This window comes from Saitoella complicata (assembly GCF_001661265.1).
Source record: "Saitoella complicata NRRL Y-17804 unplaced genomic scaffold SAICOscaffold_24, whole genome shotgun sequence".
In the NCBI taxonomy this organism is placed as follows: Eukaryota; Fungi; Ascomycota; class Saitoellomycetes; order Saitoellales; family Saitoellaceae; genus Saitoella; species Saitoella complicata.
Genome location: NW_017567015.1, coordinates 1 through 22,755, shown reverse-complemented (window position 1 = coordinate 22,755; position 22,755 = coordinate 1). Strand labels below are relative to the sequence as shown.

At 54.3% G+C, this 22,755-nt stretch overlaps 13 protein-coding genes and 1 non-coding gene across 14 annotated transcripts; 8 read left to right on the top strand and 6 right to left on the bottom strand.

Annotated features, from left to right (window-relative positions):
- Window positions 1-257: 257 nt before the first annotated feature.
- SAICODRAFT_9602 (V-snare-domain-containing protein) lies at window positions 258-1,106 on the top strand (the record flags this gene model as incomplete). The annotated part of the gene is made up of 3 exons (XM_019172023.1): window positions 258-291; window positions 477-1,026; window positions 1,091-1,106. 3 exons carry the CDS (start codon window positions 258-260, stop codon window positions 1,104-1,106), a joined length of 600 nt encoding a protein of 199 aa, XP_019021749.1.
- Window positions 1,107-1,300: 194 nt separating this feature from the next.
- Window positions 1,301-1,835, bottom strand: SAICODRAFT_67460 (uncharacterized protein). The gene is made up of 2 exons (XM_019170316.1): window positions 1,727-1,835; window positions 1,301-1,669 (listed from the first exon to the last, which is right to left on the bottom strand). The coding sequence occupies exons 1-2, from the start codon at window positions 1,778-1,780 to the stop codon at window positions 1,382-1,384; spliced, it is 342 nt and encodes a 113-aa protein (XP_019021748.1). The 5' UTR covers window positions 1,781-1,835; the 3' UTR covers window positions 1,301-1,381.
- A 282-nt stretch (window positions 1,836-2,117) lies between these two features.
- Window positions 2,118-2,983, bottom strand: SAICODRAFT_21305 (ribosomal protein L15e; the record flags this gene model as incomplete). The annotated part of the gene is made up of 3 exons (XM_019166406.1): window positions 2,866-2,983; window positions 2,729-2,784; window positions 2,118-2,670 (listed from the first exon to the last, which is right to left on the bottom strand). The coding sequence occupies exons 1-3, from the start codon at window positions 2,875-2,877 to the stop codon at window positions 2,118-2,120; spliced, it is 621 nt and encodes a 206-aa protein (XP_019021747.1). The 5' UTR covers window positions 2,878-2,983.
- A 247-nt stretch (window positions 2,984-3,230) lies between these two features.
- SAICODRAFT_49698 (WLM-domain-containing protein) lies at window positions 3,231-3,938 on the top strand (the record flags this gene model as incomplete). The annotated part of the gene is made up of 1 exon (XM_019168978.1): window positions 3,231-3,938. A coding segment is annotated over one exon (708 nt), but the record flags the coding sequence as incomplete, so codon positions are not given.
- A 946-nt stretch (window positions 3,939-4,884) lies between these two features.
- Window positions 4,885-8,426, top strand: SAICODRAFT_21303 (ras GEF). The gene is made up of 2 exons (XM_019166405.1): window positions 4,885-5,402; window positions 5,472-8,426. Exons 1-2 carry the CDS (start codon window positions 4,956-4,958, stop codon window positions 8,214-8,216), a joined length of 3,192 nt encoding a protein of 1,063 aa, XP_019021745.1. The 5' UTR covers window positions 4,885-4,955; the 3' UTR covers window positions 8,217-8,426.
- A 319-nt stretch (window positions 8,427-8,745) lies between these two features.
- Window positions 8,746-9,492, top strand: SAICODRAFT_96549 (F1 complex, OSCP/delta subunit of ATPase; the record flags this gene model as incomplete). Its single annotated transcript, XM_019172053.1, has 3 exons — window positions 8,746-8,767; window positions 8,829-8,898; window positions 8,966-9,492. Exons 1-3 carry the CDS (start codon window positions 8,765-8,767, stop codon window positions 9,490-9,492), a joined length of 600 nt encoding a protein of 199 aa, XP_019021744.1. The 5' UTR covers window positions 8,746-8,764.
- A 160-nt stretch (window positions 9,493-9,652) lies between these two features.
- Window positions 9,653-10,888, bottom strand: SAICODRAFT_166368 (uncharacterized protein). The gene is made up of 3 exons (XM_019165681.1): window positions 10,681-10,888; window positions 10,513-10,607; window positions 9,653-10,448 (listed from the first exon to the last, which is right to left on the bottom strand). The coding sequence occupies exon 3, from the start codon at window positions 10,446-10,448 to the stop codon at window positions 9,813-9,815; it is 636 nt and encodes a 211-aa protein (XP_019021743.1). The 5' UTR covers window positions 10,513-10,607; window positions 10,681-10,888; the 3' UTR covers window positions 9,653-9,812.
- Window positions 10,889-10,983: 95 nt separating this feature from the next.
- On the bottom strand, window positions 10,984-11,306 carry SAICODRAFT_21300 (uncharacterized protein). Its single transcript, XM_019166404.1, has 3 exons — window positions 11,266-11,306; window positions 11,091-11,211; window positions 10,984-11,036 (listed from the first exon to the last, which is right to left on the bottom strand). Exons 1-3 carry the CDS (start codon window positions 11,288-11,290, stop codon window positions 11,006-11,008), a joined length of 177 nt encoding a protein of 58 aa, XP_019021742.1. The 5' UTR covers window positions 11,291-11,306; the 3' UTR covers window positions 10,984-11,005.
- Window positions 11,307-11,564: 258 nt separating this feature from the next.
- SAICODRAFT_36900 (subunit of both the NuA4 histone H4 acetyltransferase complex and the SWR1 complex) lies at window positions 11,565-12,351 on the top strand (the record flags this gene model as incomplete). The annotated part of the gene is made up of 3 exons (XM_019168534.1): window positions 11,565-11,802; window positions 11,873-12,141; window positions 12,175-12,351. 3 exons carry the CDS (start codon window positions 11,565-11,567, stop codon window positions 12,349-12,351), a joined length of 684 nt encoding a protein of 227 aa, XP_019021741.1.
- A 473-nt stretch (window positions 12,352-12,824) lies between these two features.
- SAICODRAFT_67455 (uncharacterized protein) lies at window positions 12,825-13,427 on the top strand (the record flags this gene model as incomplete). Its single annotated transcript, XM_019170314.1, has 2 exons — window positions 12,825-12,878; window positions 13,029-13,427. The coding sequence occupies exons 1-2, from the start codon at window positions 12,840-12,842 to the stop codon at window positions 13,425-13,427; spliced, it is 438 nt and encodes a 145-aa protein (XP_019021740.1). The 5' UTR covers window positions 12,825-12,839.
- A 154-nt stretch (window positions 13,428-13,581) lies between these two features.
- On the bottom strand, window positions 13,582-17,615 carry SAICODRAFT_73143 (uncharacterized protein). The gene is made up of 6 exons (XM_019170827.1): window positions 15,164-17,615; window positions 14,759-14,830; window positions 14,437-14,668; window positions 14,018-14,371; window positions 13,894-13,963; window positions 13,582-13,840 (listed from the first exon to the last, which is right to left on the bottom strand). The coding sequence occupies exons 1-5, from the start codon at window positions 17,379-17,381 to the stop codon at window positions 13,933-13,935; spliced, it is 2,907 nt and encodes a 968-aa protein (XP_019021739.1). The 5' UTR covers window positions 17,382-17,615; the 3' UTR covers window positions 13,582-13,840; window positions 13,894-13,932.
- A 598-nt stretch (window positions 17,616-18,213) lies between these two features.
- On the top strand, window positions 18,214-18,285 carry SAICODRAFT_t154. Its single transcript has one exon. It is a non-coding gene; the product is annotated as a tRNA-Glu (tRNA).
- Window positions 18,286-18,507: 222 nt separating this feature from the next.
- On the bottom strand, window positions 18,508-19,533 carry SAICODRAFT_31692 (uncharacterized protein). The gene is made up of 3 exons (XM_019167985.1): window positions 19,001-19,533; window positions 18,820-18,947; window positions 18,508-18,764 (listed from the first exon to the last, which is right to left on the bottom strand). The coding sequence occupies exons 1-2, from the start codon at window positions 19,430-19,432 to the stop codon at window positions 18,879-18,881; spliced, it is 501 nt and encodes a 166-aa protein (XP_019021738.1). The 5' UTR covers window positions 19,433-19,533; the 3' UTR covers window positions 18,508-18,764; window positions 18,820-18,878.
- A 991-nt stretch (window positions 19,534-20,524) lies between these two features.
- SAICODRAFT_9589 (uncharacterized protein) lies at window positions 20,525-22,745 on the top strand (the record flags this gene model as incomplete). The annotated part of the gene is made up of 3 exons (XM_019172015.1): window positions 20,525-21,697; window positions 21,755-21,832; window positions 22,374-22,745. Coding segments are annotated over 3 exons (1,623 nt in total), but the record flags the coding sequence as incomplete, so codon positions are not given.
- Between the last annotated feature and the right edge of the window lie 10 nt (window positions 22,746-22,755).

The following is a 22,755-nucleotide window of genomic DNA, read 5'->3' as shown; positions in this document are numbered from 1 at the left end:
CCTGACGGACGGTCGGGGTGACGAGACGCATGAGGGCATCTTGACGGAGATGGACGTGAAAGTCAGCTGCGGGAAGGATCGTAATAGAGGTGGCCATTTCGTGTGTCGTGCCCTTTAAAGTTTGTACCCTACCATGGCGAGCGGTTCGTGGGACGTGGCTGAGCAGCTCCCGCCTCCTACCGCGGCCGGGGTAAGCACCGACATCATCGCTCTGATAACTAACAAGTACAACCACAACCCGTTGAAATATGAGCGCAATGGATACAGATGTTGGGTCAGAACTGTTTGTCGGTACGTACTTTCTATAAGGCGGAACATTGAGTGCTACAGGGCTGGGATGAGCAAAGCGAGCCAGTGTCGGCTTGACCTTGGCTTGGCGGTCATGCCTCACCGCGGTTCGCCTCGATCGCAGCTCCATTCACTCGATCCGCCTACCGTCTATGCCTCACTATACAGCGTGCTGACGCTCTCACCAGGCTATGAATCCGACTTCACCCTCATCCTTGCCGACCTCTCCCGCACCCTCACCTCCCTCCCCCCTCTCCGCGGCGAACCCCGTAAATCAGCCATCTCCTCCGCCTCCCGCCTCCTCGAGGAAGGACAGGAGATTATTGCACAGATGGAGCTAGAGGTGTTGAATATCCCAAGTGTCACGCGGGGGAAGGTCAACGCGAGATTACGCGAACACAAGAAAGAACTACAAGAGAAGAAAACGGAGTTGAGGAAGTTGTCTGCTACCAGCGACCGGGAACTCCTCTTCGGAGACCGTGGGGCATCACCTATCCCGGGGAGTGAGGGACAAGAACAGCGCGATCGGTTGTTGACTGCAACCGACCGTCTCGAACGCTCCTCCCAGCGCCTCCGCGACTCCCAAAGAATCGCACACGAGACAGAAGACATCGGTGCCGGAATCTTGGGTGATTTACGAGGCCAGAGGGAGCAGATCGTTAATACGAGGAATACATTGATGGAGGCGGATGGATATGTGGATAAGAGTTTGAGGACGTTGAAGGGGATGGCGAGAAGGTATGTACATGTCAAGATTGTGGCTCGGGTTTGTGCCGAGCTGACATGACTTTTTGCGTTTCAGTTGGGGCATATGGTAACATAGGGTGAAAACAGGGCTATCACGAACCGTCTGATTACGGTATTGATCATTGCCATCCTGGTGATGTTGATCTTGTTGGTTCTGTACAGCAAGTTTGCTGGATAGATACGACGTTCACTGGAGCTGGAGCTGTCGGAGTCCGGACGTGGGACGGAAATAAGACGAGACGAAGCAATGGCGAGATGTCGAATTGACGCGATATGGAGAGTTGACGAGATACCCTTTATGTTCTTTCTTACCCCTAGGATAGTCACAAACCCCTTTCTAATATCTTCAAAACACCCCACCCTCATAGTCAAACACCCTCACCCCCTCCACAACCCCCTCCAACATCCCCTTAAACTCCGTATGCGCCGGATCCCGTTCCACATACCAATCCCGATCCTCCTGATTCTCAAACTTGACCACCCATCCGTGCGTGAGACCCCCTGAATGGTGTACTTCGGGAGAGTTGTTGAGGCCACCGGTTAGGGAGAGGATGTAGGGTTTGTGGGTTTGGGGGTGGAGGCAGTTTTGCTTGAGGGCCTGGAAGGCGGTGCAGATTCTTTGGATGTTGGCAGTCTGGGTGGGAGGGGGTTAGTGGGGGTGTGTGTGGATGGGAAGGAATGGGAGGTGTACGTCTTTGAGGGCTTCTGAGGAGAATTGGAAGAGGACGATGTGTGTGATAGTCATGCTTCGTTTTTGTGGATGCGATTGCAGGCTAGGTAGCCTATACGAAGATGTTGATGTCTACGTTACACGTCAATGTCATCCTGCAGATCCGAACAGCTACACATTCGGCAATGATAATGGGTGGGCTTGTACAGGCTTTGCACGGATGATAAGATGAACAGAAGCAATGGGCAAAGTGTGGATTACGAAATCAAATCAAAATCCGACCCCAATAGCCCAAAGAAAAACGCCATCCCAGATCTTTGCGAACCGACCACACGACACCGAACTCTCCCAAGACTTAGCAAGAGGAACAGCGTACTGCACACCAACCAAGCCCCGGTCACGTTCGTTACACTTAACGGTAACGACGGAGGGAGAGGGTGTTGTTCTTCTTCCAGATGTGACGACGTCCAGACTTGGAGTGGTTGAAACGGTGACCCTTGTTGATACCACGGGACTTCTTGCCAACGGCAGTAAGACCACGGGACTCACGGTGCTTGTGAACAGCGTTCGCGATCCAGTTGATACGCGGGTCACGACGAATAGCTTTGTGAGAGGGATCAACACAGATGACCTCAAAGTACTTGTAGGTGGAATCAGAGTTGATCCAGTACGAGTTCAAGACGCGCAAGTTCGCGCAACGGCGGCCGACGCGCTCCTCGGCGGTGGAGCGGAGGGAGCGTTGGTATTTGAGCTGGTTGATACCCTGGTTGGTGGGCTTACCGTAGGTGGCACCCTTGGGGGCGGGGCGCTTGCGACCACCGCGGCGGACGCGGATACGGTAGACGACGTATCCCTGCTTGGCCTTGTAACCGAGACGGCGGGCCTTGTCGGGGCGGGAAGGACGGGAAGCACGGTGGCAGACCGGCAACTGGCGGTACTCCCAGCAGCGGACACGGAGAAGGAAGCTGTGCGCCCGATTGTGTTAGGAGGAAAGGGGAGACGGGAGGGAGAAGAGGTGCATACCGGAGGACATCGCTCTGCTTCTTCTTGTAGAGCTCTTCCAAGTACTTGTAGGCACCCTAATCACACGAAAAACATCTCAGCCCAAATTCCTTTCACGAGGAGCAACGAAGATGGGCCTCAGAGCAAGTCGAATCGACAATCAAGATCATGCTTCGAGGAGAAGATGATAGTGAGAGGATGACTGCTTGGTAGCTAGACGTACCATTGTTGAAAAAAGTCTGGTCGGTCGGGGGAAGAGGTTGGCGGACGAAGGAGCAGGAGAGTTTTGGAGGGGACGTTTGGATTTCGGGGAGGGGAGGGGGAGTGGTGCCTGGCGAGCTGCGAAAATTTGGTGGGCAGTGCAGGGGGGGCATAGGGTTCGTGGGCCCTAATCGGGCGACGAGTGGTACCTGCCTAATCGTGGAATGTACCACATACGCAATACAATACGTCGCCACTCCGCAAAAGTCGACTTTCACCAGGTCTACCAACAATGACGAGCGGCAGTGAACAGCATACGACGTTGACCTACACGATCTCCCACCGCTCAACACCCTACACCCTCTCCCTCCCCTCGACCGCCACCCTCTCCGACCTCAAATCCGCGCTCGCCTCTCTCACCTCAATCCCGCCCCAAAACCAGAAGCTACTCTACAAACCCCCACATCTCGCAAACGATTCGGATTTAGCTGCGATGTTACTGGATCGAGGCAAGATCATGATGATCGGAACCCCAGCATCGACGGTTGCGGCCGTACAGTCACCCCCCACACGCCCACGCCCACGGACACAGAAAGCGGCGGTACGACCATTACGACAGGCACCACCAACCCAAGCAGACATCCAATACACCTTCCGCACCCTCCAGCCCCTCCCTTACCTCCCAAACTCCACCCACGCCCACTCAATCCTCTCCAAACTCGCCTCCGACCCCGCCGTCCGCGCAATCATGCTCCGACATAAATTCAGTGTCGGGGTATTGGGAGAGTTGGATCCAGCGACGCATACGAACCATGAGGGGAGGACGCTGGGGCTTAACACGAATCGTGGTGCGATGATTGAGGTACGGTTGAGGACCGATGAGGATCGTGTGAGTGGGAGTGTGGGTGGGAGGGGGTGGAGGAGGTATAGGGATGTAAGGGATGTGCTTGCGCACGAGTTGGCGCACAACGTGTATAGGGAACATGATGCCAAGTTTTGGCGGCTTTGTCGACAGTTGGAGGGGGAGATGAGGGCGTTTGAGGGGGGGAGGGCGCTTGTTGATGGGGTCGAGTACTACAAAGCGGAGGGTGAGAGGGAGAGCATCGATGGTGGGGGGCGGGTGGGAGGAGGTGAAGGAGGAGATGGGAAGAGTAGGAGGGAGTTGGCTGGTGAGGCTGCGGCGAGGAGGGCGGCGGAGGCGGGGAAGGGGGACGAGAACAGCAGCAACGGGCAGAAGGCGGGGTGATTGTTCATTCGTTCGGCAGACAGACACACACTAGTGCCTTCTTTTTTCCCACGTAGTCCATCGCGTTTCCTCCCACGGGTCAGTGTCTCACAAGTGCACTACTCTGCGCCTGAGGCGGAGCGCGCGCCCTGTCTCACCGAGCACCGGCATCCCGGGACACCCCGGCCCCCAGCGTTCGCTGGCCACACTTCGAGTCGGAGTCGAGAGAGACAGACTGACTGCGCGATCACTCTGTATAGTCGTGTTGGCGTTCGGCAGTTACCCTCCCCCCAACTGCCGACGACTCGCCACGGCCAGCAGAACCCGCAGATCGCTCACACCTCAGCCACCCTGGACGCCCCCCCACAGCCCGGTTTCATGCATCGCTTACCGGAGATCTTGGGATGTGTTTGTAAACCTGAGTAATGTGCGCGGCCGCACGGTGTCTGATTTGGTGCGCGGTGCGGTTGCTGCATGCACGGCTGCAGGATGTGAGTGTGAGTGTAAGTAAGCGTTCTGGCAGCGCAACCGCTGTAGAGAGCGTCAGTTCTTGTCATCGACCACACCGCATCCATCTCAGAAGTGATCTCTTGATCTGCATTTCGGATGTTCGATCCGTCCTTCAGTCTGGGTCTCGGACCATCTGCAACAACATCACAGACATCGGTGAGTATGCTGCCAATACACCAAACACAACAACAAGAACCTACACCATCGATCACCAGCGCCAGCGCCAGCGCGATCGCGATCGCGAGCGCGAGTACGAGACCGAGTAGAGTGGGAACCCCACAATCAGTCGTGTCGGCGATTAGTCTCGCTCCGATGAACGTCACCGGGCCCTCCAACCTTTCCGATCGGGACTCAGCACAGCAACCAACGACAACGACGACAACGACGACAACGACGACGACGACGACGACGACGACAGGCTCAGGCTGGATCCGAAGCGTCAAAGATAAACTCCTCCGCTCCTCCACCTCAGGCATCGACGGAGGCCTAGGCGACGAACGACGGAGATCGAGTATCGCGTCGAACGTGTCGGGCATGAGTACTCGCTCCGAACCCGACGCGTTGGCGATAGCGTTGTTGGGTGCGATTCCGGTGCGGATTGCGGTGGTCTCCCACCACGACTCCGAAGACGGGACCGGGGGAGGAGGAATGGTGGAGGTGTTTGTGAGGAAGGCGTATACGCTTAGGGCTGGAGAGGTGGTGCCACCCATGCGACCGTTTGTTACGGGAGGGAGGGTGTATCATGTTTCGTTGGTCAAGGTACGTCTCCTCCTCCTTTTTGAGTTATGTAATTGAGCGTCGAGTTGTGCTAATGGGAGTTGGACACAGACATCATTAGGAGATATTCCAGAACACGGTGTACACACCTACGACGCAGCAATCATCCTCTACAACCACTCACCCTCCCCTTCGAGCCTCCCGACAACCATCACCGCCACCCAACTCGCCCTCGGCCCCTCAACACCCCTCATCCTAGCCTCCTGCCGCTTCGGCGACAACGTGCCCAAAAGCGCCGATGTCGTCCTCGGCAGCGTATGGGGCATCGGGATGATTGGCGTAACGGACGAGGAGAGCGCGAGGGTCGTTATTGTGGAGTTGTTGGAGGCGGCGTGTGGGGAAAGGTATGGGGGGAGGAAGAAGAGTAGTGCCAGCGCGAGTACGGGGACGAGCGGTTCGGGTTCGGGTTCGTTGAGGAGGAGGCAGGTTATGGGTGCGGGGAGGAGGACGAGTTCGAGTATTCAGCTTGGGAGACCGGGGATGGTATCGAGGAATACCGAGGATTCGGGGATAGGGAGTGGGAGTGGGAGTGGGAGTGCGGAGAGTATCTCGTTGGCGTTGAGGGCTATGTCCCTTAAAGTCCCTGAACCGCCAACGAGTGCGCCGGGCGAGACGCTGGATATGGAGGTTATGACGCATTTCCCGTTTCGGTTTCCTGCCAGCCCTACCCCATACGAACAGGAGAGTGGTGGCGGTATCGCGCCGGAATCGCGAGACAGGGAGGCGTTGCCGCAGATTGGAATCGTTACGGAGTTACCCATGGCATTCACCACCATCGGCACGTCCTCGCGTGTCACACAGGTACAATCCGCGCCCGTTACGCCTGTTGATGAGGATGGGCATGGCGGCGTTATGCAGCGGACGTTTGTGGATGGTGAGGAGGTTGTTTCGTTTACGCAGTTTTTGGGCAATGATGGGGGTGGGGGTGTTGCGCCGGGGTCGAGTCCGAGGGGGACGAGGTATTTAGGGTCGTGGGGGCAGCATCAGCATCAGCATCAGCAGCAACACCAGCACCAGCATGTGCCGCAATCACAGTACCTCCCGCACCAAGCGCCCTATCCGGCACAGATGCACGTTCAGCGTGGGTCGCAGAGCGAAGAAGGCGAAGATGGGCTCGAGGCGGAGTGGATGCGAGTACGGAATGCGCCGGGGAGGGGCAGTTGGGGTGCTGCGATGGTGGAGAGTGGGTGGGATGATCAGGAGTCAATGGTGAGTATCGAGCGGGACGGTTCCGGTACTGGGCCTGGGGCGGGAACGGGCACGGGGAGGTGGGAGGAGAAGGAGATTGTACAGGGGCAGGGGTATACGTTTGAACAGCTTGTTGGGAGGCTGCTGGTTGATCCGTACGACCCTGCGTTCGAACGGACGTTCTTGACGTTTTATCGAAAATTTGCCCGACCTGGGGAATTACTGAAGGCTATCCTTGCACGCTTCGAGAATTGTCATGGAAGGGATCCGTTCCAGTGTACCCTCAACAAAGCTCGCTGCGTTACCGTTCTCAAGGCTTGGGTCCAGACGCATCCGCAGGATTTCGTGCATGCGGGTACGAGGCAGAGTTTGATCATGTTTTTTCGGAGGTTAGGGACTGATTTGAATTTTGCGCATCATGTTGCGGAGGTGAGGAGGGATTTGCGGGGGTTGACTGATGTGGATCCGGATTTGTGTTGGGGGTTACCGGATCGGGATAACGCGGACGGGGGAGATGAGGGGAGTGCGATGAGGCCTACGACGGCGAGGAGAAGTAAGGGAGAGTCGATTGGGGTGAAGGATCAAGGTGAGGATATCTTGTTGGAGTGGGAGAATCGTGTGCCCACCACGGAGGAAATGGCGGCGCTCGAAGGGAGTGTGGCGTCGTTGCCGGGTGATATGTTTATGGATGAAGCAAACGCCATGACGAATGTCGCTAGTCATCAGGATGATGTCTTGACGTGTGGGATCGAGGCAGGAGGGAGTTTGGTTTGTGCGACGGCTGATGGGGATAAACTTGCGGCGGCTGTTACTTCGTTTTTGCTGACGCCGGATGATGTCGTGGCGAAGGAGTTGACGCGGATTGAGTGGGATCTCTTCTCCAAGCTGGGGCCTAGGGATATGATTCGGCATGTGTACAAGACTGCTGAGGAGAAGGCATCAAACCCTGGTGCGATCACGAAGATCATCGCGCATTTGAATACGATGAGTGCGTTGGTGCAGAGTATGATCTTGACCAAAGGGAAAGTGAAGCATCGTGCGAAGGTGTTGGAGAAGTTTATGAATGTTGCGTGTATTCTACGCAATATGAATAACTACAACTCGTTGATGTGTATCCTTGCCGGGATCAATTCTGCTGCTGTCATGAGACTGCGGTTGACGCATGAGCTCGTCAAAGATAAGCCGACCTACCGCCTGTTCATGAGAGCGGAGAGGCTGATGAGCTCTGAGATGAGTTTTAGGGCGTATCGGAGAGCGTTTAAGTTGCGTGGGAATAGCGAGCGGATTCCCTATTTGGGAATTTACTTGCAGGATTTCCTGAGCATCAATGAGGGGAACAAGACCTTCATTTCGGATAATGTTATTCATTGGTCGAAGTTCCAGTTGTTGGGAAGGGTGGTGAACCAGATCATGGGGTGTCTGGAGAAGCCGTACAAGCTGGAGCGGGACGACAGAACCGAATCATGGGTTCGCAACACCCCGGTCATGAACGAAGACGACTTGTACGAGCGCAGTTTGGAAGTCGAGCCCAGGCGTGAGGAGAAAGGCACAGCTGGTGGAAGACTTGCAAAGTGGGTAGCAGGCTCGAAATATACGGGGACGAGCTGATGTTGGGGCGTATATTGGCTGATCTTTTTTTTTTGCTTTCGACGTTTTTTTGGAAGGGATTTTCTGGGCGTTATCGTTTCGTTTACGGCGTTTTGAACCAATGGTTAACGGGATGGAGGACATGATAGACTTATGAGATGAGATATACGTGTGCGAGGATGCCAAGGACGAAAAAAAAGAGATGGCATATAGGTTTCTGAGGTATCAGGCATTCTAGCGAAGACGACTCAATTGACTGATGTTTGAACATCCCGCGATCGCAGTGTCACGAATTCCACCTCCGCCGACCCCACGAGCCACCCAGAGGACAAACCAAGGTAACACGGACACGTAGAATCGCATGACACACTCCAATTCAACTCAATTATCCTCCTTTATCTCGTAATTTCCTAGTGGTGGGGTCCCCTCGGCGTACCGGCGGTTCCGCGCTAAATCTTTGACTGCAGGCTCATCATCGACGTCGAAATCAGACAGCATCAACTCCAAATATACCAACACGCAAAATGAACGCTGCTGCTCGTGCCGTCCTCCGTGCCCGTGCACCTGTCATGGTACAATCTCTACTCAATTCCGCCGAGGGCAATTGCTGACCTTGCGTTTCGCGGTTTACAGCAGGTCCGTGGCTACGCCGCTGCTAAGAACGTCCAGCCTCCTGTGCAATTGTTCGGTGTCTCCGGTACCTGTACGTGTTTTCCTTTCTCTGATATTCCAAGATTTGCCCAGATCAGTGTTGATCCACAACATTGCAGACGCTTCCGCCCTCTACACCGCTGCCGCGAAGACCACCTCCGTCGACTCCGCTGACAAGGCTTTGTCCGCTTTGAAGGGCCTCGTCACTAAGGACGTCAAGCTCAACGCCATCATCTCCAACCCCTCGCTCTCCGTCGAGGACAAGAAGACCATCACCCAGACCCTCGTCAAGGCCGTCTCCGCCGATGCGTCCGTCAAGAACCTCCTCGAGGTCATGGCCGAGAACAACCGTCTCGGTCTCCTCGCCGAGGTCGCTGAGCAGTACCAGACTTTGATCCGTGCCGGAAAGGGCGAGATCGAGGTTACCATCACCTCCGCTTCCCAGCTCGACTCCAAGACCCTCTCCCGTCTCGAGTCCGCGATCTCCAAGTCCCCATTCGCCAACAGCAAGAAGTTGAATGTTACCAACAAGGTTAACGACTCTATCCTCGGTGGATTGGTTGTTGAGATCGGAGACAGGACTATTGATCTGAGCGTTGCCAACAGGATCAGCAAGTTGAACAAGTTGTTGACTGATGCTGTGTAAGCGGAGAGGAACACGATAATGAAGAAAAGTGGGCGGTCCGCTGTGTATGTAAGGTATACGAGGAATATAAACTATTACAACTATGTTGATGTCGATTGTGAACTGTGATGGGGGAAAGCAAAATCGGAGGGGCTTCTGATTGCATGTTCAGAGCACTTTCATATCGAAAATACGGCTATTGCCGCCTACGACATTCAATTCGACGAGCATCCCCAAAGCAACACAATGTTCGTCCACTGCAGCAAAATTTGTGTCCTTTCAACGTCTTTTCGCTGCACGAAACTCTACATCAAGCCTGCGTGGCACGATCTCAAACGCTCCTAGGCAAAGGCCCATGTCATGTCCCGTATCCCCTCCCTCACGTCTTCTAGATCAACACCACCTTTTGATGCCCCTGCCACCCTCTCCACAAACTCCTCCAATCCATCCTCCAACTCCATTCTCTCCGTCCTCGCGTCCGGATCCTCTTCTTCCATAAGCTCCCAATCCTCTCGCTCCTTGACGCCCGCAATTTTCAATCCCAATTCATGCACCGCTTTCCGTACACATATCACCGCAACAGTCTTCGCCGGATACCCCAACGCAAACCTCCTCGACGAAGCAGCCCACCTCGCCCACCGTCTCGCCTCAAGCCCCAACGCCGTCCCCATAACCCCCACCGTTGCAACCCCCCCCTCCTCCGTGATCCCCACCCCCAAACACCGGGATACAAGCTCAGGTAGATAGAAATACGGTACCTTTGTGTCGGAACGGAGTTCGAAACCGAGGGTGCGGAGGAGGATGTGTTCGGAGTTGACGAGGGATTGGCGGAGGGTGTCGTAGAGGGTTGAGGGGAAGGTGAGGGGTGGGGTGGATGGGGGTTGGGCGAGGGTGTGGGATGGGAGGAGGAATTCGCGGAGGCGGCGGGGGTGTTCGGTGCTTTTTGCCGCGAGGCTTAGGGAGGCTATTGCGAGCATCTGTCCGTGTCATAGTTCATTAGCCTCCATCCGGATTCAAACAACGAGACTGGGGCACACGCACATGTTCATCGAGCCGTTGCGACTCGGGTGTCTTGTTTTTCTCATTCCACCGCTCATACCGATGCTTGTAGAGGAACGCAGTCGCTAATGTCTCTTCTGGTCTTCAATTGAGTGTTCACTGCTCCTATGCTTCAATCTTCGACGTTATTGGGCCTGCGAGGGGACTTACAGGAGAAGGTTATCGGCGAGGTGGGTCAAGAATGCGGTGGTTGATTCGCCGTGGGTGAGGAGCGGTGGTGGTTGGGAGGACGATGGTGAACGGGAACGGCTGCGTCGAGACATTGGGGATGGATGAGGTGAGTTGTCGCCGTGATGGTGTACGTGATGTGATGGCTTGGAGATGAGGTCGTGGGTTGGCGCGGGATGCGCCGGTTCACGAAATACGAGGAGGATGGTATAAACGACATTCTATCCTACAAACTCCAAAACCTTAGGTGATGACCGATGCAAATGAAACCCTTTTGACCCATGCCATACGCAAAAGAGACGTCCATCTAGATCTTGAATCCAAAGCCAGCCATACACCTATCCATATTTGTCAGCAACCCCAATCTCCTAGTCTCTGGGTGATGAACTCACGCCTTGTACTGCTCGATCACAGGCTTACAGTCCTCCTCACCTTTCTCGGAGAACAACATACACTCGTCCCTCTTCTGCTTCTCCTCCTTACACACACAGCAAGGCTTAGGCTTGTTCTCGACTGTATCGCCACCCGTCAGCTTCGATCTCCTCCCTGCACCGTAATGGAGCATACCAGGAGCTTCTGATGGTGCTGGCATAGTTGTAGGATGTGTAGAGAGTGTGGTGGGGTGGAACGGTGTTCGGAGGGTTTTATCAAGTACGGTATTGCGCCTTTGCGGCGAAATCCGGGTATCTTCGTTACGTATGCAGTAACGACGACTACAGGTAAACACCACACCAAGCGATCTCGCCCGTCAACGCGTGAAACAGTCCTCCGAGAATTTCAGACACTATCTACCAACCGTTGCAATCCTTTGCGCACTTCTTTTCAGCCCAGCCCTCGTTTCGCGTTCAGCGTGAATCATATACATAATGGCACCGCCTAAACCACCATCAGCGACCCGCCTTCAGGGCGTTTCGATAATGCGTCCAATCGTCTACGGCAATACCGCGACACTCTTAAATAAGGACCAACCCCATCCGACAGCTTCGCCAGACCACACCCATGAATGGACGATATCAGTCCAGGGCGTCAATGGAGAGGATATATCCTATTTCGTGAAGAAGGTGATGTTCAAGTTACACGACACTTACGCGAATTCAATGAGAAGTACGCTTCCTTTTATAATTAGTCCACACCTTGCGCTCTGTGGACAACTGCTAACAGGGAACACGTACAGCCGTCGAGAGCCCACCATTCGCCGTAACAGAAACAGGATGGGGAGAATTCGATATCGCCATCAAGGTCTTCTTCGTACCAGACCCCTCCGCTGCCGTCGCAACCGAAGGAAAACCCCTCCAAGTCTACCACCACCTCAAACTCCACCCCTACGGTCCCGACGCGGAGAGAATCAAAGCCGAAGGACTCCCAGTATCATCCTGGTCCTACGACGAAGTGATATTCAACGAGCCGACCGAGGCGATGTGGGACGTCCTCAAACAAGGAACCGTAAATCTACCTCTACGAAAACCGATAGGACAGCCTGGGATGCCGCTTGTGGGGAGTGATGGGTTGGGGGTTTTCTCGAGGGAGACGGAGCAGGAGGAGTGTGATCGGTTGCAGGCGGCGTTGATGAAGGTTAGTGAGATGACGAGACAGCAGAAAAATGCGATTTTGGAGATGGAGAGGGCGGTGAAGAGGGAGATGGAGGCTTCGTAAGGGGGGGTTTATAGGGAGTTCTATGAAACGGGAGAAATGAGCCATACGGAGTTTGAGGGATGAAGACCGAGATTAAAGGGATGGATCAAGGAGGAGCTGGAAAGCTGGAAATAAAATTTGTTCAAGGATAGACACCCATAGCTATTCTTAGGATTGACGTGCCTTGAACGACGGCGACGTCATCCGATACATACGCCGCAACGGATCAGGGAGATGCTCATAATGTTTACAAAACGATCTGTTGTAACACTCCACTCCTTCACCGCTAAATTACCATATTCCTCGAATCCCAGCTGTTATCGAACCTATGCAGGCCCTCCAAAATTCTTCGGCGTAGGGTTTTGCGCGACACACCCCCAGGCACAGCCACTCTAACCCCCAACGGAACTAGCTCGCTCTCACACTGAGGAAAATCCAACCAGTACGCCGAGGCTGGAGATTCTTGTTCGGACCGTCCCTCGTCACAGCCAGCACAACAGTCGCCCAGCATGCTTATTTCCAAGGAGAACCGCAAGACCATCTACGAGGTACGTCATGTAAACGCTCTGTTCAATTGACGCGTCGATCTCGTCCCGGCACGAACGCTTCTTTCGGCGTCGAGATCCGTCGAAAAGAACACGAGCGCGATCCCGGAGAATAAGGGAGTATGAAGAGCTAACCTGTCATTTTTCGTACAGACCTTGTTCCGTGAGGGTGTCCTCATCGCCAAGAAGGACTTCAACGCTCCCAAGCACGGCGAGCTCGACCTCCCCAACCTTGAGGTCATCAAGGCTTGTCAGTCCTTGACCTCTCGCGGTTTCGTCAAGACCCAGTTCTCGTGGCAGTACTACTACTACACCCTCACCAACGAGGGTATCGAGTACCTCCGCGAGTACCTCCACCTCCCCGCCGAGATCGTCCCCTCTACCCACAAGCGTGCTCCTCGTCCCGCTGAGGCTCGTGCCCCCCGTCCTGAGCGCCGCCAGCGCGAGGGTGGTGACCGTGAGTACCGCAAGAAGGAGGGAGCTGCTCCTGGAGAGTTCAACCCCTCTTTCCGTGGTGGTATCGGACGTGGTCAGAGGCCGCAGGAGGCTTAAGTTCCTTTTTACTCTTGTGAAAAGGAAATTAGGTCTAGCGTCGTATGTCCTGGATTCAAACAAAACAAGCATGTTGAGAGTCTGAATGGGAGTTGTGATTTCTCGCAAGCAAAAGGGATTTTTTTTTGTTGGGAATTCTTCTCTCGTTGTGTTTACGGGCGACAAATGCATATGGGATCGTTTTCTTGTCTCATTCGAATCCATCGGAACATGCTGAGGCCTGTTCAGTTACCGCGTTCATCTTTTTGTGCAAGTTCACCTTTTTTCCTGTGCAATGAATGTCGGGTATATTGAGAAAGCGACAATCGACCGACGCCATATCCACCAGTTATATCCTACCCGCCATATATCTTGCCGACTTCGTTTCACATAGCATACATCTCGACAATACCGTACCTCGGTCCATGGAAAGCCTGTGTGTATATCGTCAGCATGGTATCAACCAGTCAAGCGGAACTTGCCACACCTCCTCATATCACTCTATGATTCTCCTGGCACGTCAACCTCACTTCCCCGTACCAAACCCCTTCAACATCCTACAAACACCCCAAGTCAGTATTCGCACCAACGAAACGAAGGAATCCACATACCCCTTAGCTCCCCTAACAACCCTCTTCTCCCCAAACCCCCCACCCCTAACGACCCCCTCGACTCCCCTCCCCCTCTTTCTCCTCAACGCCCCCAGCGCCTCCCGCAATGCCTCGCGATCACGGTCCCATACACCCACGATGCCGTCGAGTTCGGTGTGGAGGTCGCTGAGGAGGGTGGTTGTGGTGGAGCTGAAGTTGGATGTGGTTGAGAGGAGGGTTTGGGCGCGGGAGAGGACGTCGTGGGCGGATTGGGAGAGGGGGTCCGCCGTGGTGGTGGTGGTGGAGGGGGAGGGTAACGTGAGGGCGGCGAAGGATTCGGTGTGGAAGGTTTCGATTTGGTGCGTGTACCCCGCCCTACTCCTCGTCATCATCAGCATACATCCCTGCTTTACATCTCCAACACCAGGGTATGTACGTACGCAACCTCGACAGCCTCCCTAGCGGACGACTCTAACCTCTTAACTTGTACATCAACATACCGCGTAAACTTCTCCTTCGCAGCAGCTTGTTCCTTCGCTTTATTCGCTGCGGCTTTCGCTGCGAAGGTTTCGATGAGGGCGGTGTAGCTGCCCTGTCCGGCGTCGTTGTCGTTGTCGTTGTCGGAGGAGGAGTTGGAGATGAGGTTTGATTTGCGGTCGGGGGCGGGTTTGACTGTGGGGCGGGGTTTGGTGGACTCTATGGGAGAGAAAGGGTGTTTGTTAGGGAAGTGAAGGACGATGATGAAGGGAAAGGGGCACGTACTGGGTTTGGTGGTAGCGATGGGTTTGGCTGGCATTTTGTCGAGGAAGAATAGGAGCCGGGTGCAATAACTGTCTGTGATGGTCGATGGTCGGTTTGAATGCGGATGCGGATGGTGTGATGCCTGGGGGGGCCGGCCGGGGACCCGCGGTGGGAGATAAAGGGGTCAAGCGTCGAAGACCGTGAGCAAGTCAGCAGACAAATTCCCACGAGTTCGAGACTATCCTGCTAACCATACCATGAGAAAAAAGAACAAGAAAGAAATAAAACGCCCCGCGTACTCCATGCATATCTCAATCTCCCCTCGTAGGAGACAGTTGTGGTATACCAACAATAACCTACACTCAAAGTCCCCTCCACACTCGAACTCGCTCCAGTCGTTCATCTATCTCAACCCAAACCCCTCACTCTCCCACATAGCCCTCCTCAACATCCCCTCCATCTTCTCCCGCCTCTTATACCTCGGCAAAACAATCTGATTAAAACACGTATGCGCAATCGGGAATCTATCCTCCCCACCATTCACCTCCGGCATGACACTGATCTTAAACGCGAGGTTCGCTGCTCCGGTCGCGGGAACACGGTCAGAGCCTGTGACGAAGCGGAGGAGGCGGCGTTGGTCGGCGCCGGGGAGGGAGGAGAAGAATGCCCAGAACCAGGTGATGAGGGGGTCTTTTTCGGGGTTGATGACGGTTGGGGAGGGACCGGCGGGACCACGACGGTAGCCTTCGTAGACTGCGACGGCGCGGATTGCTCCCACGTCGACCCCCTCCTCACCCATCCCGAGTCCACAAACGAGACCCTCGACTTCCTCGGCGTTAAACAGCCCCATCGCATTTCCCCCACAAACACGCCAGAACCCATCGCGGAAGGTTGAGTATTGTGCGTTGACGCTGGTGTTGAGCAGGTACGCCACATACGCGTCCACATACTCTTTCCGATTCGCGTTCGTCACGGACAATCTCGAGCCGTTGGGTACGAGTTCACGGAGGGAGCCGTAGATGTCGTGCACGGTAAAATCCAATCCGAGGACACTCTCGACATCGCCCTCAAACTCGAGCAACTGCCGCAACCCCTTGACGAACTCGGGTTTCCACCCTTCCATATCCTCCAACCCCAGCCTCCCACCCATCAACTTCGTAAACAGTGCGCGGGGGAGCCTCACATCCAATATCGTAGAGTTGTAGATCGCGAGACCGACCACGACGCCCGCGAGGTAGTACTTCTCCAACGCCTCTTTCGACGTCGAGGCAGGATCGAACCACACGACACCACTTGACTCCTCCTCGACGAAAAGTCCATACTTTGGGTCGAAAATCTCGCGAACGAGGATGAGAAACCACTCTTTCCGCAACCCCCCCGCATCAACACCATCTTCGCCCTCAAACTGGATCCGAAGCCCCTTTTTAAGTTCACCCCCTTCGACGGCCCGGAGTTGTCGCATCGAGTCTTCCATGAGATTGGCGCGGCGGATTCGGAGAAGGAGATGTGGACGTACCACCTTTTTGGTTGTGAGGGTCTCGAAGAATGCTTCACGGGCTTTTACCTCCATTTGGCGCCGTGCGTCGTATTCGAGAATTATGATTTTTGAGCCGAGGGAGATAAGGAGTGGATACTGGCAAAACGCGAATCCGCACTCCCCGCGTTCCCAATCTCGGAAGTCGGAAATGAGGTCGATGTAGTCGATCATCGTGCAATAAAATTCGGAGATTGGGAGAGGTGGAGAGGATGTGGACATATTCGATGCAGCATGTAAGAGGGCCATCATTTTTGCAGCGGCTTTAGTGCGCCAGTCGGTTGTGTATTCGTTATCGAGGACGGCAACGAGACTTTTCTTTCCCCTGATCCCATTCCCGACATCGCGGGTAATTTTCTCGGCTTTGGAGAGGCGGTAGGCAATTAACGCACCAACACCCTCCACGACACTACGGAGATCTTCGCGAGACCATTGGCTTAGCCACGTAACGATGATGTGGTGGCCATTATTCCCTGCCCCGGAAACCCACCCAACCAGACGTGAGAGTACTGAACGCTTTTTAGGGACGGAAGGAGGTGAGAGGAGGGTTGAGCGGAGAATGAGGGGGATGAGGCGGAGAGCGGTGGGGGATGTCATTGGCAGTCCGGGGCGGCGGAGGAGAATCTCAAGGGATTTGAGGATGTTGTCGATGAGTGGAGGGGAGTCGAGGGATGTGATGGTTGAAATTGCGCGAGAGAGGGTAGCGTAGTCGATTTCGGGGGTTGTCGGCGATGGCTCATCACCAGTCGAGAACGACGCAGTCAAAGCCTCGAAACTGGCGAAAACCCTCGAAACCTCTTTTTCGAGAATTTCGCGTCCGGCATCATCCTCCATCTCCCAACGCTCCTTGATTTCGTACAATCTGTCTAGCTTCAACGCCTTCGGTAAGCGTTTCGGGGTGATGGGGGAGAGGTCGGTGACGGCTGTACAGACCGTACATCGGTAACAATGGACGTTCGAGGGATATTTGAGACGGGTATCGCAGCAGGCGCATTTACCCTGTACCATTGTGGAGGGTTGTGGCAACGTCGGTACTGCACTTCGTTTGCCGACGATCATACCGCTTGAAGGTGCGGCCGCTGGCGGAGCACGAAGAGGCGAGGATAGCATGTTTTGTGTCGTGGTGTTGTTGGTCAGCGTATGCTGTTGTCCGTCCTGGGTTGTTGGGTGATCACACTTAAGCTTTCCGGACGGGAAGCATGAGATCTAGGAGAACCAGGACGACACAGCTTTATAATACAGCAGAAGGAATAGAGCTGTTGATAGCAAGAGCTGGGCCTCGTCGATCGGGATGAATGCGCTGAGTGGTCACCTGCTGGTGGTGAAGGGCTCTGGTACGGTCCGTTGCCTTACACACAGCTGAGAGAAGGGACGCGCCCGTGCTTACATGATCGCGCGTAATCGATAACGATAACAATCGACCATGAGAAAGTCACCTTCGAGTACGTTCATGATATTGAATCGTCGACATCCTTAAACCCTGAAATTTCGCCAGTTCACCACATTCATCCAGCTCGCCCTCGAATGCGTGGCCGTGACAAAGCGGAAGGCGTGGGAACTGACTTTGTTAGCTATGCCAAAGATGCTGGACGTGCTGTTGAAACTGCTGGTTGATTGGATGCAGAAACCCGGAAGTGTTCCGGTGTGTCAGGAAGTCAGAGCAGTTGGAGGGCCGTCATTCGACCCTTTCGATTGTCCGACCTTCCAAATTACCAATTCAAAGTTTGTCCGATGTCGCATCGTTTCGAACTTTGCATTTGTGTGTATTGTACCCACTGCAGAAGCTAGTTCAAGTTCCAGTACAGCACCCTATAGCCCCCAGTGTCATTTATGGTGTAGCGGCTGACGCTCAAACTCAATTCAACAAGACTAAAGCAAATCGTAAAGACATGTTTCGCGCGTTATCTCAGTATATGTTTTATTTGCCCAACCAACACCACAATCCGTTATGGTCTAGGGGCTAGGATACTTCGCTCTCACCGAAGAGGCCGGGGTTCGATTCCCCGTAACGGAACTTCTTTTTGCTTGCGTTCCTGGGTTGTTGCGGGGCCTGCAGGCTTCACCTGAAGTGTCAGAAGTTGCTAAGTTGCGTTAACGTTGTCGGTTTCTCAATTGCAATTGCCCTGTACGGTAAGATCTGCGGGCTCGAGGGTCGAACGCGACCGCGACTGCGACGTACCCCACACCCAAGGCCCAGGGCCGCCGCTGACCAGTAAGTACGTCCAGCAGCTACGAAATAGACGGCACGAACCCACGTCCCGGCACACCATTCACATACCCTACTCGGCTCAACCGCCATCCCTCTACCATCTCGGGCGGCTAGCGAGCACATCCCGACCAATGTCGATGTCGTCCCCACCCACAGCCGAAACCACACCGGGTTTCACGACGGTCCAACCCCTCGACCGTAGTCTCTTTACGTTATTGCCACGTATCCAGATTTTGTTCGACAAACTCTCGTCTGGGGCCGCACAGAATGAAGTTACTGCCGAGGTACGTCTCTCTCTCCCTCTCACGACGGGATACAACCGCTGATTGTTAGAGACAGGCACACGCACTACGCGAATCATTCTCGAAAGCGAAAGAGGCGGTAAGTGGGATCGAGGGTCAAGAGTTGAGTTTGGAGGCACAGAGGAGGGTTATTGGGAGGATTGAGGAGGGGATTGAGAAGAAGAGGTACGCGTTTCTGTCCACGAGATGTGGGGGTGGGGCTAACTTCGTGGGAGTAGGAATACGTTGAAGATGCTTGTGGATGGGAAGATGGATGGGGGAGGGGAGACTGGGTGGGGAGGAGGCTGTGGTTGGGGAAGAGGTGAAGATGGAGGGTGTGGATATGTCGTGAGATGATAGTGGGAGGCCGCCGGAGACCGGGTAAGGCCATGGAGAGAGTTGTCCGGTTCTGGACATTGAGTTGATCTATGAGGTGAGGCACCGGCACCACGTTCGTCGGGATGATCGGGTGGGAATCGAGCGCGACCGACGACACAGGCTGGCCGTCTTTCGAGAGCACGGGAACACATTGGACAAAGGCGTGACGCAAACAGCTCGTCCATGTCATGGCCAAGCAAGGATGAAGTATCACCGTCACGGGGCCGGTTTTTGGGTACCTCCTCAGCGGTTACTATGCATGATGGGGTGTCCCAACCAAAGCGGATGGCCATGGTCATGAGATGCAATTGCAACAAACAGAGCAAAGGAGTACACGGGATTGCACTAGAAGACACACAAGTAGACAAATATGACGAGCCCCATTCCGTTTCTTCCCATTTCCTTCCCGTCGTCTAAGCTTTCCTAGCATTGTCGCCGCCTGTAAGGTGCACAGGTAGGGTGCAGTAGTAGGGCTGCATGGCGTCCGCGGAATGTCAACGTTTTGAGTGAGCGGTGATATAGAGGAAGGGTGTTCAAAGGTGTTCAAATATACGCTCTCTATAACCTTCTATCAACAGTTCCGGCTACTATCAGTGAGGAATTCGATCTTCAGGCGAAAAGCTTCAGTCGGCGAGAAAGGAAATTACACCTTGTGTTTATCTGAAATTGAGAACGGGCCTGAACTCAGCTCTGCCGCCGGAACCGAAACATACGAGAGATTATTCGGTTCGAGAGAGGACAACACGGCCGCGAACTCACGAATACACGACTGGTTCTTCCGACCAAGGACAATCGTTCCGTTTAAACGTCTTTTCTTGTCGACTTCAATTCCCTTTCTCAGATAACGCGTTAGACGTCACTGTGTAAGGGAGGGCTCCGCCTACGTTCGTCGGTGTGCCCCTTTTTGTCTTTTCGACCTCGACACTGTCAGTTCGAATTCGTCTTTCGCTCGTCTATGGTCTAGTGGCATCGTCTTGACTTCTTTATCGGCGTTCATTACAATTGGCATTGAGAAGATACCCCTATACAGTACGAACAGCAAGATGCTTCCACTATCTACAGTACTATTGCTCGCATCGGTCTTCGCGGGCACGGTAGTTTCAGCATCGTCACAACCACATGAGGGCGCTCCTCCATTATGGTGTCTCGATCATCTGGACCCGTTACGTCCGACATCGTACGTGGTGGTCGATTGCTGGCCGTCGTCATCAGCTACGACACTTCAACGCCGTCAAGCGACCAATGCGTCACTGGGTACGGCAAACAAGACAGACACTAATGTCACCACACCTGCGACTTCTATCTTCGCATCTGCGCCTTTGTCACCAATAGAAGATATTCTGCTGTTACCAGCTCTCTCGGCTCCCGATAATTCCTCTGCGAACATGTTCAATTTTACCACGACCTGCGGTACCGGTGCCGATGCGACGATTTGTTCGGGGATGGAGTCGGTGTTTCAGGAAGCTGGGTGGATGATCAGCCAAATCCTCGAAATCAACGCCACGATCAACGTCAACGCAACCATCCTCCCCTTCGGCCTCGGATTATCCTCCTCCGCCAACAAAGCTGGATCGAATATCCAATCCCTCGGTGGTGCGGCACCAGCACGTACCGTCCCCCTCATGGACGCAGACAACCACGCCCGCTTCTACCCACAAGCTGTTGTTCGACAATTCAACTCCTCCGTCACCCAAAACGTCGAGTTTTCGGAGTTCGATATCACGATGCAGATCAACTCTGACGAAGACTTCTGGTGGACGAATAAATCCGCGTCGATTGGGGAGAAGGAGTATGATCTTCTTTATGTTACGCTTCATGAGTTGATGCATGGATTGGGATTCTCGAGTGCGTGGGAGGATTATATTCATCCCGCAAGCCCGACGGCGTTGACCCCGAATATTTTGTTGACGTATCCGAGTACGACGAGTGGGGACGCTGGGGACGTAACGTTTGGTGGGTTTGTGGAATATGCGTTTGATCGCTTGTTGCAGTTTAATCAGTCGGATACGTTGACGGGGTTCGAGTATGTGTATGCGACGAATGTTACTACGGAGTTGAATACGCTGTTCCCTGCGTTGTTGAATGTGACGTACGCAACTGCTGCGAACCTAACCAGTGCGTTCTTGGATGATGACGCTGCTGTGGGGTTGGCGGAGCATATGCTGGCGCAGGCGACGACGGCGTATTCGATCTCGTTCTCGCACCCGCTCATCAATTCGTCTTCTTCGAATAACACCGGCATGATGCTCGAGACTTCGATTGCTCCCTTCTCCTCCGGGTCATCTATCTCGCATTTCTCGGACGCGGAGTACGCCGCAACGCGCGATTTCCTGATGGGATATGCACAGGTTTCGGGTGTGACGCTGCAGCAAACGATGGCGAGCGTGGGTGTTCCCGATGGAGACGCGTATGGGCCTTTCGGACCGGGATTGAGGATCGTGTTGGCGGGGTTGGGATGGAGGGTCAGGGGTGGTGTCCCGGGACAGGGAAGTGTTGCTGAGCCGGGGGTTGTGAGGACTGTTAGTAGTGGAGGCGCTGATGTGCTGAAGGCGAAATCGGTGTCGATGGTGGTGGGAGCTGTTACACTGGTGATGTGTCTGATGACACTGCTGTAGAGACGAGTATCGGACGTGTTACCTATATCAGATGGGTGGGAAATCAGAATGGGCGGAGGACAGGCTCAAGAGGCTATGGTTGGATAGAACTTTCGATTTGGGTCACAGATCGGTTTGCAATCGGGGAGGCGGGATACTTTTACTACATTTTCTTATTCATGGGTTGCAGCTGGTTACGCTCGTGACTACAGGAGCATTGGGAGTAGTCAAACATCTGCAAAATTTACAGCGAATTAGGTTATAATCCAGGGCATAATGCGCTGAGGTCAGACCAACCCTTACAAAACATAGACGGATTATTTTGTCAGCGGGCGGTTAGCTCCCGCTCACGTGAAGCATGCATGGTGTAACGGATGGAGTAGTAAGAAGTGATTGTTATTCGAATGTAGAAATAAAGCTACCAAAACATCCCCTTTATATAGTAAAGTTCTGTACCGGCTTCTAGGAAGCCTACTACTAGTACATCGACGGCCCATGGCATGGGCCGTCCGTTTTGGGCGACGCTAACCCGTTTGTGGAAACGATCGGCGGATGCGGAGACGGCCCATGCCCTCAAGGCGGCCCATGCCCTCAGATTTGTGCGCTGAGCTGCTAAGTGCCTACAGCGTACAGCGTACAGCGTACAGCTACTACTCCCTCGCTGTCGCTACAGTCTACAGCTACAGCTTACACCCTCGTCGTCGCTACAGCATACTCCCTCGCCGTCGCTGTCGCTACAGGCTATTCCCTCGCTGTCGCTACAGGCTATTCCCTCGCTGTCGCTACAGGCTATTCCCTCGCTGTCGCTACAGGCTATTCCCTCGCTGTCGCTACAGGCTATTCCCTCGCTGTCGCTACAGGCTACTCCCTCGCTGTCGCTACAGGCTACTCCCTTAGGGTTAGGGTTAGGGTTAGGGTTAGGGTTAGGGTTAGGGTTAGGGTTAGGGTTAGGGTTAGGGTTAGGGTTAGGGTTAGGGTTAGGGTTAGGGTTAGGGTTAGGGTTAGGGTTAGGGTTAGGGTTA

Coding starts and splice junctions, on each gene's coding strand:
- SAICODRAFT_21300 (XM_019166404.1), bottom strand. CDS start 11,290: ATGCCAGCACCATCAGAAGCTCCTG. Junction 11,212..11,265: donor AGCACCATCAGAAGCTCCTG/GTATGCTCCATT, acceptor GTGGCGATACAG/TCGAGAACAAGCCTAAGCCT. Junction 11,037..11,090: donor GTGATCGAGCAGTACAAGGC/GTGAGTTCATCA, acceptor AAATATGGATAG/GTGTATGGCTGGCTTTGGAT.
- SAICODRAFT_73143 (XM_019170827.1), bottom strand. CDS start 17,381: ATGCTATCCTCGCCTCTTCGTGCTCCGCCAGCGGCCGCACCTTCAAGC. Junction 14,831..15,163: donor GAGGAGGGCTATGTGGGAGA/GTGAGGGGTTTG, acceptor CGACCATCACAG/ACAGTTATTGCACCCGGCTC. Junction 13,964..14,017: donor GTTGTTAGGGGAGCTAAGGG/GTATGTGGATTC, acceptor GGGTGTTTGTAG/GATGTTGAAGGGGTTTGGTA.
- SAICODRAFT_166368 (XM_019165681.1), bottom strand. CDS start 10,448: ATGCTCGCAATAGCCTCCCTAAGCCTCGCGGCAAAAAGCACCGAACAC.
- SAICODRAFT_67460 (XM_019170316.1), bottom strand. CDS start 1,780: ATGACTATCACACACATCGTCCTCTTCCAATTCTCCTCAGAAGCCCTC. Junction 1,670..1,726: donor CCTCAGAAGCCCTCAAAGAC/GTACACCTCCCA, acceptor CCTCCCACCCAG/ACTGCCAACATCCAAAGAAT.
- SAICODRAFT_21303 (XM_019166405.1), top strand. CDS start 4,956: ATGAACGTCACCGGGCCCTCCAACCTTTCCGATCGGGACTCAGCACAG. Junction 5,403..5,471: donor ATCATGTTTCGTTGGTCAAG/GTACGTCTCCTC, acceptor AGTTGGACACAG/ACATCATTAGGAGATATTCC.
- SAICODRAFT_31692 (XM_019167985.1), bottom strand. CDS start 19,432: ATGGCCATCCGCTTTGGTTGGGACACCCCATCATGCATAGTAACCGCT. Junction 18,948..19,000: donor CAAGCATCTTCAACGTATTC/CTACTCCCACGA, acceptor AGAAACGCGTAC/CTCTTCTTCTCAATCCCCTC.